This window comes from Amblyomma maculatum, chromosome 1, assembly GCF_055883805.1.
Source record: "Amblyomma maculatum isolate TAMU_Amacu chromosome 1, ASM5588380v1, whole genome shotgun sequence".
Classification (NCBI taxonomy): Eukaryota; Metazoa; Arthropoda; class Arachnida; order Ixodida; family Ixodidae; genus Amblyomma; species Amblyomma maculatum.
Window position 1 is genome coordinate 31,365,987 of NC_139344.1, and position 16,424 is coordinate 31,382,410.

General features: G+C 44.7%; 1 protein-coding gene across 4 annotated transcripts in view; it reads right to left on the reverse strand.

Annotated features, from left to right (window-relative positions):
- sws (patatin like phospholipase domain containing sws) overlaps positions 1–16,424 on the reverse strand; it is a 130,589-nt gene that overhangs the window by 110,008 nt on the left and 4,157 nt on the right. For all 4 annotated transcript variants that reach the window (XM_084587921.1, XM_084587923.1, XM_084587919.1 and 1 more), the window contains exons 5-8: positions 16,037–16,174; positions 14,903–15,062; positions 341–421; positions 183–244 (exon numbers count right to left, since the gene is read on the reverse strand). In XM_084587921.1, coding sequence (XP_084444047.1) covers positions 183–244; positions 341–421; positions 14,903–15,062; positions 16,037–16,174 — 441 coding nt within the window. The remainder of the gene's footprint in view (positions 1–182; positions 245–340; positions 422–14,902; positions 15,063–16,036; positions 16,175–16,424) is intronic.

Here is a 16,424-nt window from a genome sequence, read left to right on the forward strand (position 1 = left end):
TAATTTTTAAACAGTGCGCCTGTGCATTTTCCTATACATTCACACTATATCATTAGAGTGCTCACAAACTACTCAATATGAATGATAATTTGAGCCTAGTTCAATATCATCGGGTTCGACCGTTACGCAAGGTGCACTGCCACCAGGTTGACATCCATAAAATGTCAGCTAATTCGGCTCACCTCAACACAGAAGAGTCTTCAAGAGCACGAGCAGCTACAGTCTTGAATGTCGATGGGACACCCTACAAGACCACAAAACAAGCACTTAACACATGAAAAAAATAAGACAATTCGTTTCTTTTCTTTTTGCATGATGAATGCGGAGTCTATAGACTTACAGTAAGCACAACAAGTGCACTCAGAAGACTTGCAATGTTTTCACCAGCAGTCACCTCCTTGAATGTAAGCTCGGTCCCATCCTAAGGATTTAAAAAAAGTTGTAAGCAGTGCGCATTAAAACGCACTGAAACAAGGATGTTATCCAAAACAGAGCAATTAATTAGCAAGGGCAAGGAGTATAAACCTCAACAGGCCTTCTATTACCTCAAGTTAGCAACACAAAAATAAATAGAAATATCACATCTAATACTGTACAGCCCAAAAAATGCTACCTTCCTAATTTTCTTAAATGTATCATTACAGCTTCAGCCAATTTGTTACAATTTGCTGCCACACCATTTATCGTTAAGAACCAAACACAGATATCAAGAACAGGCAATGAGTGCACCTCATCATATAAGAAGACATCTATAGAAGACAAACTGTTATCATATAAATAATGCAAAAATTTAAAGCACAGGTCTACTAGTTGTCAGTGAAACGTGTTGCCAAAGAACACAAAGACATGAATCAGAGAAAAGAAAGCAAGAATTCACACCTAATAACTTTTATTTATCAAAATAAAAACATGAAGCACATCACAAACTCCTCCAAACGTTTTACTTATATTCAATAATTTACCTATACAGCATTCTGTAGGTCGTCCTCATCGCTGTACAAGTCAGCACAGCCCATGGCTGCTTAGAAGTTTAAATGTGCACCTACACCAAAATATCACCAATTTTAATACAGCATATGAAGTCACATTTAGCAGTAGACCCCTGCCATTCCTCATGAGCAACAATCAAATGGTTAACATTAGTGAATCTCCAGATTCGTTTTATGCAAATCATTATTTTTTTTTTTTAGTAATATCTGTCCAGTGCCTTGCCATAATGGTGCGGTAGTTAGGGTGCTCGACTACTGTGCCCAAGGATGCGAAATCGAATCCTGGCCGCCGCAGCTGCTTTTTGATGGAGGCGAAAAGCAGGGCGCCCGTGTGCTGTGTGATGTCAGTGCACATTAAAGAATCTCAGGTGGGCAAAATTTCTGGAGCCCTCCACTACGGCGTCTCTCATTGCCTGAGTCACTTTGGGACATTAAACCCCACAAACCAAATATCTTCTTCATTATTTATTTTCCCTTAAGGACTCCTAGGCGGGGCATTGTCAAGTTTATGAACAAGCAGCGTTCAATATGGCCCTTGAAAATACTGCGAATGATTAAGTGAGACATAAAATCAAGCCGTGATACAGAAATACGCTAAGTTGAGCAAGTCAAATACCATGCATTCTCTTAAAGATGTTCTAGAATGGAAGTACGAAAAACAAGTGATTCCAAGGAGTAACTTGCACCCTTATCCCACTAACAAATTTAGTGTCACTTTCAATGAGTGACACTAACTTTTGGAGTCACTCACATCAATAGTTAACATAGTCAGCATAACTTAGCATTAGTTAAACAGTTTGTAGCAGTGGTGATGTTGTCCAGATGAGAAGCTATCACATAGCCCAAGTAAGCTAAAAAAAAAACAAGCCTCAGTGATGATTAATTTGGCAACTAACAAAGTTAATCTTTAATTACGTTCTTAAAATGAAATTGCTAACAGCAATAAGGATTGGTTGGTTTTTCGGGGTTTAACGTTCCAAAGCGACTCAGGCTATGAGAGATGCCGTAGTGGAGGACTCGAGAAATTTCGACCACCTGGGGTTCTTTAATGTGCACTGACATCGCACAGCACACGGGCGCCTTGCTTTTTCGCCTCCATCGAAAAGCAGCCGCCGAGCCTGGGATTCAATCCTGCGTCCTTGGGAACAGCAGTCAAGTGCCGTAACCACTGTGCCACCCCAGCGGGGCTAACAGCAATAAGGAAACTATGTGCGAGGACATGTTCTTCAATTCCACTCCCACAAAGACATCCACTTAAAATTTAATCATTCCTTGCAGAGCAGTCTGTTCAAACTAGCAAAACGTGGGTATTACACATGGAAGAATGCCAGTATGTGACAACCCGTGTATAAACAATATAGCTTGACTCTGCCTTTTTTTTTAAGTGTTTACTTAAACCTAAAGGAATAGCAGTGAGCCATTGAAGACTAGAGGCCACCATGGCCATCTCATAAATGCATTTTGAGCGGGATTGGTCGAGTGGTAATCTACCAGTCACCAGCTCAAGAAATTCAAAATAGGAGTGGAGATTTTAGATGAAGGTTCATTCCAGAATTCTCCTTACATGGAATCGTTGAGGTGTGTGTGTGTGTGTGTGTGTGTGTGTGTGTGTGTGTGTGTGTGTGTGTGTGTGTGTGTGTGTGTGTGTGTGTGTGTGTGTGTGTGTGTGTGTGTGTGTGTGTGTGTGTGTGTGTGTGTGTGTGTGTGTGTGTGTGTGTGTGTGTGTGTGTGTGTGTGTGTGTGTGTGTGTGTGTGTGTGTGTGTGTGTGTGTGTGTGTGTGTGTGTGTGTGTGTGTGTGTGTGTGTGTGTGTGTGTGTGTGTGTGTGTGTGTGTGTGTGTGTGTGTGTGTGTGTGTGTGTGTGTGTGTGTGTGTGTGTGTGTGTGTGTGTGTGTGTGTGTGTGTGTGTGTGTGTGTGTGTGTGTGTGTGTGTGTGTGTGTGTGTGTGTGTGTGTGTGTGTGTGTGTGTGTGTGTGTGTGTGTGTGTGTGTGTGTGTGTGTGTGTGTGTGTGTGTGTGTGTGTGTGTGTGTGTGTGTGTGTGTGTGTGTGTGTGTGTGTGTGTGTGTGTGTGTGTGTGTGTGCGCGCGTGTGCATGCGTGCGCCACATACACACACACACACACGCATACAAGACATTTCACACAACTTGATCCAAGGCATAAAATTTGAAGTGTTGCACTGCAGAAGTGTGAAACAAATGACATTGCTTGCAGTCATGCGATGCAATGCATATTATTCTTTAAATGCCACCTTACTGCTTATTTAGATGGGGTCAATTCATTTCAGGCACAACCGGATCTCATTAAGCTGTCCAACGACAGTTACCCATTTTTGTACCAATGTACTTTTTGCAAGGTAATTTTTCCTGGTGCTTAAAGAATGCTGCAAAATGAGAGCAAAAATGAGAGCTCATTTCGACAGGCTGCACAATAACAATAAAAAAATAAACAGAGATGACCTTGGATTAGGGCATTGGGCAAGGAGATATGTCTAGAACTATTCATCACATGTTATAGAAGGCATTCAGCAAACTGGATTGAAAAAAGTAATTAAAAACTAATAAAGAATACCTTAACAATTTCCAAACAGTTGATGACATCGCCTTACAAGCAACTAAATTACTTGGGGGCTCTTAGTCCGTTGACTAATGAGGCTACTGCCGCGCCAGACTTCCTAAATTGCAAGGCATGACCAAGGACCAAGAAAGACAAAGTAGAACAGTAGGCCTAAAAATTAATACGAAGAAACCTTGACGCTCAAAAGTGTCGAAATGGAACAACAGGTTATGATAAGCAGTAGAACTTTGGAACAAAAGGATGCATTTTGTTAGTGCTGGCAGTGAGTTTAGTGACTGCAAGACCGTATGACAGAGAAATAGCGAGAATAAGAATAGGGAGGAGTGCAGTTGGCAAGCACTCTCAGGCCATGAACAGCAGTTTAGTAACGTCCTTCAAGAGGAAAGTATCTAACAGCTGTATCTTACCAATACTAACCTATGAGGCAGAAACGTGGAGGCTAACGAAAAGAGTGGAACTTGAACTGTTGACAGTGCAGCAAGCTACAGAAAGGAAAATGACAGATGTAATAAGAGACAGGACGAGATCAGAATGGGCCAGAAAATAAAAGGGAGCTAATGCTGTCCTAGTTGAAACCAACAAAAAGTAATGGGCATGAGCAGAACATGTAATGTGAAGGCAAGGTAACTGACACTCCCTTAAGGAAACAGTAGATTTCAAGAGAGGGAAGGCATAGGAGCGGGAGGCAGAAAGTCAGGTGGACTGATAAGGTTAGAAAGTGGGGATAAAGTGGTTGCAGCTGGCACACGACTGGGGAGATAAGCCTTTTGTACTACAGTGAACGTAGTTTGCTTGATGATAGTAATGACCTTCAAATATGTGATTTCACCGATTATCTTTCTTTTTGTTTTGTCTGCGCGATGACAGGAAAAAAATTTCATTTCAGTTGGTTTTCAAAGAGCTACCTATCAAATTCTAGAGACAGCGTGCTTTTTATGTGCTGGGCAAGGGTCTTGGGCGAATTTTCTGACCGATGCCAACAGCAGCATCGGCTGTTCATTTCGTTTGCACCAAATACACTTGACAGTGCTCCACTATGATAGTGCAAGGATGTAGCCACGTTTTTGTGTGTGTATATATATATATATATATCTCTTTTTTATCATGCTGTAGTGGAGCCGGCTGATGGAGAGGAGAAGGCTTGCGACGCTGGCAATCGATGCATGAACGCACATACTTATTGACGAAGGTGTACATACCGCACCAGTAAAACCGCTGTCGCAACCGTTCATAAGTCTTAAGTACACCCAAATGACCACACTGCGGATCATTATGGCAAGATGCACATATATCACTACGGAGGTGGCGAGGTACGATGAGCAGCCACTTACGGCCATCTGGCATATAACTGCGTCGATAGAGGAGACGGTCACGAAGGGCGAAATGCTGCGCTTGACGACGAAGGGCGCGAGGAGCCGGTGAAAATGACGAGTTCGTAAGAAGATCGATTAGTGATGTTAGCCACGGATTCTTATGCTGTTCTGATGGCATGTCGTCGATGGACAGAGAAGACAAGACGATGCTGGAGGCAGGTGACAGCGGAGCGTCAGGCGGCACCGGCGAGCGAGATAAAGCGTCAGCGTCGGAATGCTTGCGCCCTGTACGATGGATAACTTGGATAGCATACTCTTGCAGTCTAAGCGACCAGCGGGCGAGACGGCCGGTGGGGTCTTTTAGTGAAGACAACCAACACAAAGCGTGGTGGTCTGTAACAACATCGAATGGGCGCCCATACAAGTATGGCCGAAATTTCTGAAGCGCCCAAACAATGGCCAAGCATTCCTTTTCTGTCACCGAGTAGTTGGTCTCAGCCTTGGTCAAAGTTCGACTTGCGTACGCCACAACGTATTCATCAACACCTGATTTTCGTTGGGCAAGAACAGCGCCGAGGCCGGCGTCGCTGGCATCGGTGTGCACTTCAGTAGGAGCAGCCGGGTCAAAATGGCGCAATACGGGGGCTGAGGTAAGTATCGTGCGCAATTTCGTAAAAGCAGCATTGCAAGCTGACGACCAGGCAGAAAGATCTTTGTGAGAGCTGAGAAGTCGCGTCAGAGGAGCAATGATGGTCGCAAAGTTCCGAACAAAACGCCTAAAATAGGAGCATAAGCCTATAAAGCTGCGTGATTGCTTGCTAGATGTTGGCTTTGGGAACTCAGCGAAAGCGCAAAGTTTAGATGGATCTGGAAGGATGCCATCTTTGGACACTAAATGCCCTAAAATAGTAAGTTGGCGAGCAGCGAAATGGCACTTTTTCAGATTGCGCTGCAGACCGACGTCGCTAAAGCATTGCAAGACAGTTTCAAGGCGAGTTAGGTGGGTCGCGAAGTCGGATGAAAATTCAACGATATCATCCAAGTAGCAGAGACACGTGTGCCACTTCAAACTGCGGAGAATATTGTCCATCATGCATTCAAATGTGGCGGGCGCATTACACAGGCCAAATGGCATCACGTTGAACTCATACAGCCCGTCGGGTGTGACAAAAGCTGTCTTGGGGCGATCATCCTCAGCCATCGAACTTGCCAGAAGCCAGAACGTAAATCGATTGAAGAGAAAAATTCCGCTCCATGCAAAGTGTCCAGCGCGTCGTCTATGCGTGGTAGCGGATAGACGTCCTTTCGTGTGATCGCATTAAGGCGTCGGTGGTCCACACAGAACCGAATAGACCGATCTTTCTTCTTGACTAAAACGACCGGGGACGCCCAAGGGCTACTGGAAGGCTGAATTACACCCCTACTGAGCATCTCGTCGACTTGCTCATCAATAATGCAGCGCTCTGAGGCTGATACACGGTAAGGGCGTTGGCGTAATGGGGCGTGCGTACCAGTATAGATGTGGTGAGAAACAGTTGATGTACGACCCAAGGATAGCTGCTGGATGTCAAAGGAAGCTCGGAATCGGTTCAGCAAGCCGAGGAGCTTGGTGCGTTGATCTGGAGCGAGAGCAATGTCGATGGCTTTGTCGAAGGCAGCCAGAGGCGATGAAGGAGACGAGGAACGAGGTGGGCTAAGGGCACTGACATTGTCGGAGATTGTGTCCGCACAGGGGGAGAAAACCGATGGGACGGTCACAAAATTTTCTGATCGAACAGGCTCGGCATACCCAACGCACTTGCCACGTTGCAACGTGAGTGAATAGAACGAATCGTTAGTAATGGCTAGTTCAGTGCGTCCGCTTCGTACACTAAGGACGGCGCAGGGCAGGGGAAGACAGCGTCGCGAGACGAAAAGGGAAGATGGGGTGAAGAGAATTGTACAGTCTTGAAGAGAGGGACAGTTTATAGGCACAATCGCAGCAGATGAAGGCGGGATATCAGTAGCATCCGCAATGTGGCATTTGGCTTCCCCAAGAACGTTAGCGGCAGTCGGTGCGGTGCACAGCGGAGAAAACTCTACTTCGGCACGAGCGCAATGAATTACAGCGCGATTGCGACACAAGAAGTCCCATCTTAAAATAATGTCATGAGAGCAGTCACGGAGAACGATAAAACTGATGACATAGAGAACGTTCTGAATGGTGACTCGAGCCGTGCAGGTACCGAGCGGTTCGACGTGCTGAGCAGTGGCGGTGTGCAAAGAAACCCCAGAATATGGCAGAACAACTTTTCGTAACAAGCGGCACAGTCCAACCTCAATAACCGACACAGCAGCACCAGTATCTACAAGCGCAAGAGTACAAATATTTTCAATGGTAAGTTCAATTAAATTGTTCGGTGGCAAAGCAGGACTTCCACTCGTCAACGGAAGTGCAGTTCTTGCCTGCGGAACTGCGTCTAGTGGTTTTCCGGCATTGGCGAGGTAGAACAGCGACGCATCGGCGACGGAGAGCGACGGCGCGGAGAGGTTGAGCGGTTGTCATTCGAGAAGCGGTCAAAGTTGGACGAGGGCTGAGGGGACGCATGGAGATGGGACAGCGGCTGCGCGTAGTTGGCCGGGCTCTGATCGAAAGCGTACGGGGCCGGGTGACGGCGGCACAGGCGTGCAACATGGCCAGGGAGACCACATGCAAAGCAAATGGGCCGGTTGTCAGATGTGCACCAAAGGCGTAGAATAGGTGGCGCACGGCGCTGGGTGAAAAATGCCTGCTGAGGTGAACCGTACGATGGAAAAGGCGTAGAAGGTGGTGGTCTTGCGGCAACCTCAGCATTAGACAGTGGAGTGTGTGCGGGCGTCGGGACAGCGTTGGCATGAATGAGGGGCGGAAGTGCGTCGGCAACTTGTTCCTGAATAACCTGGCGTATGGTCGGAGCCAGGTGTGAACTGGAATGCGGAACGTTAGGAATTAGCGATAATTGCCATGCAACTTCTTCCCGTACGAAGTCTTTGATTTCTTGAATTAGTGTGGAGCTGACAGGGGCGTCAGACATAGCCGCGATCGTGGCTTCAGGTTGTCGAGGGATGATGCATTGCCGACGTAAGTCGTCATAGCTTTGACACAATGTGACAACCTCAATTACAGTTCTGGGCTCTTTTGCCATCAGAATGTTGAATACGCCTTCGTGGATGCCCATCATGATGTGGCGAATCTTCTCGGCTTCAGTCATCAATGCGTTTACACGATGGCACAAATCTAAAACGTCTTCGATGTAGCTAGTGAAGGTTTCTCCTGTCTGCTGCACCCGCTCGCGCAAACAGTGTTCGGCGCGAAGCATGCGGACCGCAGGGCGACCGAAGACATCCACAAAGCGAGATTTCAACGAGGCCCAAGTTGGAATGTCAGCCTCGTGATTGGTGAGCCACAACTTTGCCACTTGTGTAAGGTAGAAGATAACGTTAAGTTTCAAGACGTCATCCCACTTATAGTGGGTGCTTACACGCCCATACGACGAAAGCCAGTCCTCCACGTCCTGATCGTCGGTACCGCTGAAGAATGGCGGGTCTCGCTGTCGAAGCACCCCGGAGCATGGAATTGAAGAGGCCGAAGAGGCCGAAGTAGCGGGGCCGGTGGTATTGGTGCTGGAGTCAGTCATTGCGGTCGGAATTCGGCGGCTGCGGAGCTCCAGGGCGAGGAAATAGAAGAGAAATCCCGCGACCTCCACCAAGTGTTAAGCGGGGATCCAGGCACTGGTAGTGGGCACTGGTAACGAGCAAACCGGAGCTGTGGTGGCTCAGCTTGTAGACAGCTTGTCCGAAAAAGGCACTTCCTCTTTCTCTGCGATCTGTCCGCCTCATTGGAACTTCTTCTTTACAATATATATATATATATATACACAGTAGAACCCCTTTATAGTAAAGTCACTGGGACCAGCAAAAATCTTTACTATATCAGTTGGTGATGACATGGTCCTGATGAAGCTGTCTGGTAATTAAATGCCTACTTACTGAACATGTCTTGTTGCTTAATGAAAAAAACACTGAAATGCTTTCTCTCTTTCTGATCTCTTCGTGCAGATTTTTTTCAGTTATAAAATGTTTTACATCTTGGGGAAGTACCTCTTAAGCATGAGGACACTGTGGCTACAACTACAACCAAGTTTGATTTCATGTGAAAACCAAAGCCTTACATGAACACGGTGTTACTTTTTGCCGTTTCTGTCTTTTAAAAGGCAATACAGTCGAACTCAAATATATCGAACTCGAAGAGGATCGCGAAATAGTTCGATGTATCGATAATTCGATATACAAAAATTGGCGTGTGATGGCTCTTACGATGCGAAAAAACGATACCGTATTTGTCGCGTAATCAACCCACTCACATAATGAACCCACCCTTCACTTTTGCGCCCGAGTATTTGGAAAGCGAAAAAAAAAAAGCGTTAAGGCCAGCTCACTCACATGCAAGCGATTGAGCGATCTCAGCCACGGGCGGCAGCGACAGAGCGAAAAATTTCCAACTTGTTGGAACTGCGTCCCTCTCGCCGCTCGAGCCACCGCGGCAGCGGCAGCGGTACAAGGTATCTGTGTCGCCGCGGCAGAAATCGCGAGCGCGCACTCCGTTTCGGTCGTCTCATTCACAGCTCATTTCTTGGCAGCGTGCCAAGATGCTGTGCAGCGATAACGTCACGGTGGCGTTTATCTTCTGATAGCTCCTGCTGTGGCAGGGAGCGAACTTGGCAGAGTGCCCGTGATGGCTTGATTGCACAAGCCTGGTTCCATTTATCATGCCGCGCTTGGGGCGGGTGTCATGATCGCAGCTGACCGCGTGCTTTCGTTGATTCATAGGTGCACGAACAAACGACCCCCCCCCCCCAAAAAAAAAAAACGCTTTTTAACGTTCGCAGCCGGCCATATCTTATGCTGCGCCCCGCGTACAGCACAGCGATAAGAATGGATAACTCTCGCAAAAAAAAAAACGCAAAGAGAGAGAGGGAGATCTGCTGCTTCTTAACGTCCGCAGGCGCCATAGCCACGTCAGCCGCCGCGCGCAGAGTGTTCGCAACACACGCTGGAGAAAGCGTCCGACCTCTGTCTGAAAACGGGCTGAGCTGGTTTGACGCATGCGTAAGCGCGTGCTGAAGGAAAGAGATAGCTCGGCAAAAGAATGGGCACACCCACGCACATGTCTTGCAAACGTCATGTACTGGCGCGCGGAAAAGGATAACTGCAGATGCGCGCGCACCTTTGGGGAATGGACGCCGCGCTGCCCAGACCAGCCATTGCCGAACTGTCCCCTCATTCCTTCGGCGCGTGGCTTGAAAACGTCACGCGGCAAACGGCCAAGGGTGATGCGATCGTCTTTGGGGAAGGCACACTTTCCAGTGCGTGGTGCGGAGTTCGATATATCGAACGGCCGGTGAAACTGAGTTCGATATATGACGCGGCTTTCCTATACTTTTACATGGAATTTTCAAGGGGATATTCCGCAAGTTTGATATAACCAAAATTCGATATATCCGGGTTCGACTGTAATTGATAAATGTGCATGGCATTCAAATGCTGCAAGACCGCACATACTGCCCCTCCACTTCTTAATTGCCTTCGTTGCCTCATGCTTAGTGCTGCACAGGGCTGTGAATGCTCTCCCGTTTCTTCCCCTATCCTATTTCTTGCTGCATTTTTACTCTCCCTTACTTTCTGAACGGATCGTGCCGCCTACTCTCCATGTTTGTAGATAGCTTTACATTTTTTTCCCTACACGCTGCGTGCTTTTTCTCACGGCTCCAAGGCCTCCGTAAAGTAGGCTTCTCCTATAAATGCTGCTAAGCCTGGTGGTAAAGCCACTTAAAAGGACACTTGATGTTATTTTTCTGTTTTCAAATACAAATCTTTTCCTTGCGATTCTAGGTAGTGCGCGGGTGGCGATGTCATATTGTGGGAGTCGTCAAAGCGGCCAGGCACACTTTGCTATAACAGATTTTGACCGAAAATGTCTTTACTATAAAGGGGGAAAATGTACAGTTGTCTATGAAAGATGAACTGGGACTTCAGTTTCACTTTACTATATACGAGTATCCGAGTTATTATTATATCAGAGTTTACTATAGCGGGGTTCTACTGTGTGTGTGTGTGTGTGTGTGTGTGTGTGTGTGTGTGTGTGTGTGTGTGTGTGTGTGTGTGTGTGTGTGTGTGTGTGTGTGTGTGTGTGTGTGCGCGTGCGTGCGTGCGTGCGTGCGTGTGTGTGCATGCGCGCACGCGCGTATATGAAGATGGTCATGGCAAAAAACACTTTAATACTGACATTTCGGCCGAGGTCCGGCCGAAACGTCAGTATTAAAGTGTTTTTCGCCGTGACCATCTTCAGTTATTTGCTTACCCTGGATCTAACGCCTAGATATATATATATATATATATATATATATATATATATATATTTATTTATTTATTCATTTATTTATTTATTCATATACCCTCAGGGCCCAAAGGCATTAAAGAGGGGAGTGGGAAAGATACATTGGTACAGGGTACAGTGCAGCATAAAACAACATAGGAGAAACAATATCACGGCGAAAAGTGATCGAAAAAAAAAAAAAGAAAAGGATTGGCGAAAAAAAAAAGCGGAAAAGCAGGTGAGACAAAAAGAAAAAAAAAAAACATTTCCGACAGTCAACAATGTCACCAAAAACGAACAAAAACAATTGACTACCATCTATAAATATAGATTACATACGGCAGTCTTAAAAGAATTTGGGTCCGTAATATCAGCAATGTGCCTAGGAAGGTGGTTCCAACTGACAGAAGTGTTTGGAACAAAAGAATAAGAGGAGTGTTTAGTACGACATGACGGAACACCTACTTTGTGAAGATGATCAATGCGACCTGAAACATATGTGGGGGTAGTTAGTAGCCGGCTCTTAAGGACAGGATTGTGGTAATAGATTTTGTGAAATAGGCATAAGCGAGAAATTTTTCTGCGTACTGAAAGCGGTGGCAATGATAATGTTGTTTTCATAACGGTAACACTGGAGTTACGGTGATAGTTGGAAAGTATAAAACGTGACGCTTTTGAACAGATTCGATTTCAGATTCTAGAGATGCAAGGCCAGGGTCCCAGACAGAGGCTGCATATTCCAGTTTAGGACGAACAAGGGTTTTATAAAGAAGCAATTTTATTGAACTAGAAGAAAGGTTAAAGTTTCGGCGCAGGTACCCCAACATGCGGTTAGCATTGTTAGTAATAGATTCCACATGCAGATTCCAAGAAAGATTAGAAGTTAAGTGCCCACCAAGGTATTTATACAAAGACACAGTTTCAAAAGGAGCATTATTGAGGTTGTAATTAGCTACTTCATTGTTACGACGAGAAATACACATATGTTTGCACTTGTTAATGTTCAGCTCCATTTGCCATAATTTACACCACTCTGAAACTTGGATAATATCAGACTGAAGAACAGAAATGTCAGAGTCACTGTTAATTTCCCAGTAAATAACACAATCATCAGCAAAGAGACACACAGAAGAAGCAATGGTGTTAGGCAAATCATTAATATAAATTAGAAAAAGTAGGGGCCCTAGTACGGAGCCCTGGGGAACACCTGAGCCCACTGGAGAGGAACGAGAGTTCGATTTATTTGCTGTCACGTATTGAGAACGGTTAGTGAGGAAAGACTGAAGCCACGAAACGATGTTAGGGTCGCGTTTGAGGTTACTTAATTTGAAAAGTAGTAATTGGTGAGAAACTTTATCGAAAGCTTTGGAGAAATCGAGGAATATACAGTCTGCTATGGAACCCCGGTCAAGAATGAAATGAAGGTCTAGCAAAAGCATAGAAGCTGAGTCTCGCATGAGAATGTTTTACGAAACCAGTGTTGGGAATGACTGAAGAAAGAATTTGATGCAAGAAAATTGGCGAGATGAGAGCAGATGACATGTTCCATGATCTTACATGGGATGCTAGTAAGTGAAATGGGTCGGTAGTTATTAGGAGATTGTTTGTCCCCAGACTTGTGCAGGGGAACCACCTTGCCCACCTTCCAGTCGCTAGGAACACAGCTACACTCAAGAGATTGTTTAAACAGTTCAGCAAAAATAATGGCACTATACACTTTAGTATTTTTCAAAAATTTTGAGTTAATGTTGTCCACTCTGCATGATGATGACATCTTCAGTTGTTCAATAATTTTTTCTACGCCCACAGGATCCATTATAACGGGGTCCATAAAAGTCGCGGGGTGAGTAATGAGGAATTTCGGTAATTAAATTGTTAGTAAAAGAAGCAGTAAACACATCATTAAGAACATCAGCACACATTTCACTAGGAATTAATTGTTCATCTGCAGTTTTCAGATTGATTGTAGACGGGTCAGTTTTCTTAACCACGTTCCAAAACTGTTTTGGGTTATTTATTAGCATCGAATGAAGAGTATGAATAGAAAATGCCTCCTTAGTTTGTTTTAGTGCTGATTTATAATATGCAGACGCAGCAGAATAGTAAGCATCCCACCGGGGCATAGAATTAGACACTTTGGCGGAGCGAAACAGACGTTTCTTTTTGTTTGATAGCAGTTTTAACGAAGAATTATACCAGGGCGAACAGTTGTTAGTTAATATATTTCGCAGCGGAACATAAGAATTAGTCAGGGAGGATATTTTATCCTTATTAAGGGTCCAGTTAATTTCAATTGGGCGGTCAGGAAAAGAGGGCAAGTATTCATCGATAAAAGCAGCGAGTTCACGATTAATTGCATCAAAGTTTGCCTTTTGGTAGTCACGGATATATTTAGAAGCGTTATATCGGTGTGGTATTGCGACATTTACTGAAAAATGGAGCATGCAATGATCACTTAAACCTGGCAAACAAGATATTGGAGCAATGATATCAGGCGACGTGGTGAGAACAAGGTCTAACAAGTTTGACGAAGATGTAACACGGGTAGGCTGGGTAACAAGTTGGGAGAAATTAAAGTCGGCAAACATGCGCAAAAAAGCCATCGCACTCTGTAGAAAAAGGATCAACATAAGAACGTTCATTGGACCAAAATATAGTTGGAAAATTGAAGTCACCTACCAAAACAGTAGGAACGTTTGGAAAACGAACGGTAATGGCGGAAACAGCATCATGAAGTTCTTCAACAAACATGGCACTGTACGAGGGAGGGCGATAGCAAACTCCCAAGATCAGTTTTTTAAAGTGCGTGCGCAGTTCAACCCAGATAAGTTCTAAACTGGTTAACGATTGTCTGCTTCTGAGCCCTTTCCACAACTTCACAAATTGCTGTTGGGTCCAACATATATTCGCATAATTATTAGCCACAAATTTTTTGATGACTGCAGTGACAGTAAAAAAAAAAAAAAAAACAGACAGCCAACTGCCTTCGATGCATCTCTGCACTCTCACACACAAAACAATATCAAATGCATACCCACACAAACACTTCTGAGAGAAGAGGAAACCATTCAGATGCAACAACGGAGTGTTAACCTAAACACATCTGAGCCAGAATGAGTTACAGCCCTTGTCTCTCGCAGAAATTCAGCACATTAAATGCGTGTACTATTTTTGGATCAATCCTAAAGGTTGACAGTACTTGTACTGCACGTGACAAAGACCTGGCACAGAACAATTTACTCAAGGAAAATTTTATTTGGTTTGGTTTGTAGGGTTTGACGTCCCAAAGCAGCTCAGGCTGTGAAGAATGCCGTAGTGGAGGGCTCTGAAAATTTCGACCACCCGGGGTCCTTTAACATGCACTAACATTGCACACCACACGAGCACCTTGCTTTTCGCCTCCATCAAAAAGCGGCTGCGGAGGCCGGGATTTGATCTATGTCCTTGAGTTCAGAAGTCGAGCGCCCCAACCACTAAGCTACTGCAGTGGGGTAAAGAAAACGTTTGGAAACATTTAGTAGGAATAAGCAAGTAAAGGCTGCGAGAAACTTGAAGCCATGCTCACTACCTCAAGAAAAGTAGTCGTATATGCCCTGACCATTACTGCTTGACCATGGTAAACAAACTCACGGGTTCAACAATGTGGACGTGGATGCGGCCTGACTGCACCACGTAGATGCTATCATCGCTGTCCCCCAGCGAAAACAACATAGTTCCTCGTGGCACAAACAGCGTTTCAATGTGTTTCCACAGCTCCATGAACAGGGGCTTCTCAAAGAAGCCAAACACCCTGCAAAGAATAAAGACAGCAACTGCCAAGTGAGACAAGTTACATCAAGCTTTGACAGAAGCAAGTGAAACGGCCAATAAACGACTTGTGTACCTTATTCAAAGTTACATTTTTCAAAATGACTTGGTCGGCTTGGGCCATACGTGTTTTTTTTGTTTTTTGTTTTTGTTTTTCCCCCCCAGGTAATAAAGGCTTTTTCTGAAGTTTTTGACAACACATCAACAAGGTTCTACTGTATCTCCCACTCAACTTTTTCCTGTCACCTGCTCTTAGAAAAATCGAAATGTTCCGAAGCAAAGCAGGAAAAGACTGCTCCTCTAGTGCATACATTAATTCTTCTCTACATGGGTCACCATCTGAGCTCCTGCTTCAGTTACTTTAAAAAGGCCCTGAAACATTTTTTGTTAGACCAACATTGTTTTTAAGAATATACAAGAATGCAGTCATTATGAAATTAGCAAGGGCAGTTCACATTTCTTTTTAAACCTCCTAAATGGCAACACAGAATAATAATGAAACAGCAAGAAAGTAAGAAGTCACCAGGTGAAAATAAAAAACGTGTCTAGCAAGAAACATACAACTAAAAGTGCTGAAAGAGTTGACCCCCCCCCCCCCCCTTCCCCCCAATTCACATTTATACAAATATACAACTTCCTTGCTTAACAGTGTAGTAATGCAAGCTGAAGTTTTACTGAAATAACATGTGCATTATGCAGCCATCTTGTAAACGAGTTACGTTAGCATTTGAGGAAAGACTATTCGAACGCAGCACAGTAGTCGGTCGGTTTCCACAATATTCATTTCATGAGAAAACTTTTTTTTTAAGCTGAAAAAAAAAGATTTAAACACAACTGCAAGGGAGAATTTTTTCATGCAAAAGGACTAGGAGCTAGGTGTTTACAAAAGCGTTCACAAGCTTTTCTTAATTATTATAGTTGACCCTAATTGTACAAGAAATTTTGGCACTCACTCACCGTATGCTTCGCAGCATGTATATAACATCCGGAGGCAGGCGCTTCTCCATTTGTTCTGTATAGTCTTCTTCAAGGAATGCCTGTGAAGGTTCCTTAACCTGTAGTGTGGGTGGCTGATCTCTCTTCAGGCGTAGCAACCTGCAACCAGTCATTAACAGTTAAAAAAATATCCGAAATATTAGATGGGGACATCCAAATATCACTGTTAGTATGCCAGCTATGCTATGTTGTGAAAACCAATATCCAAATTGTACAATTTTAACAAAATGAAAAGATACTGCATATAGCCCACTAACGAAGACAGGGGTAAATAATTTTCAAGACTGTTCAGCTGACTCTAATATGTACCGTCTTTGCCAAAAGTAACCGAGCAGCCCAGCCGGCTGGT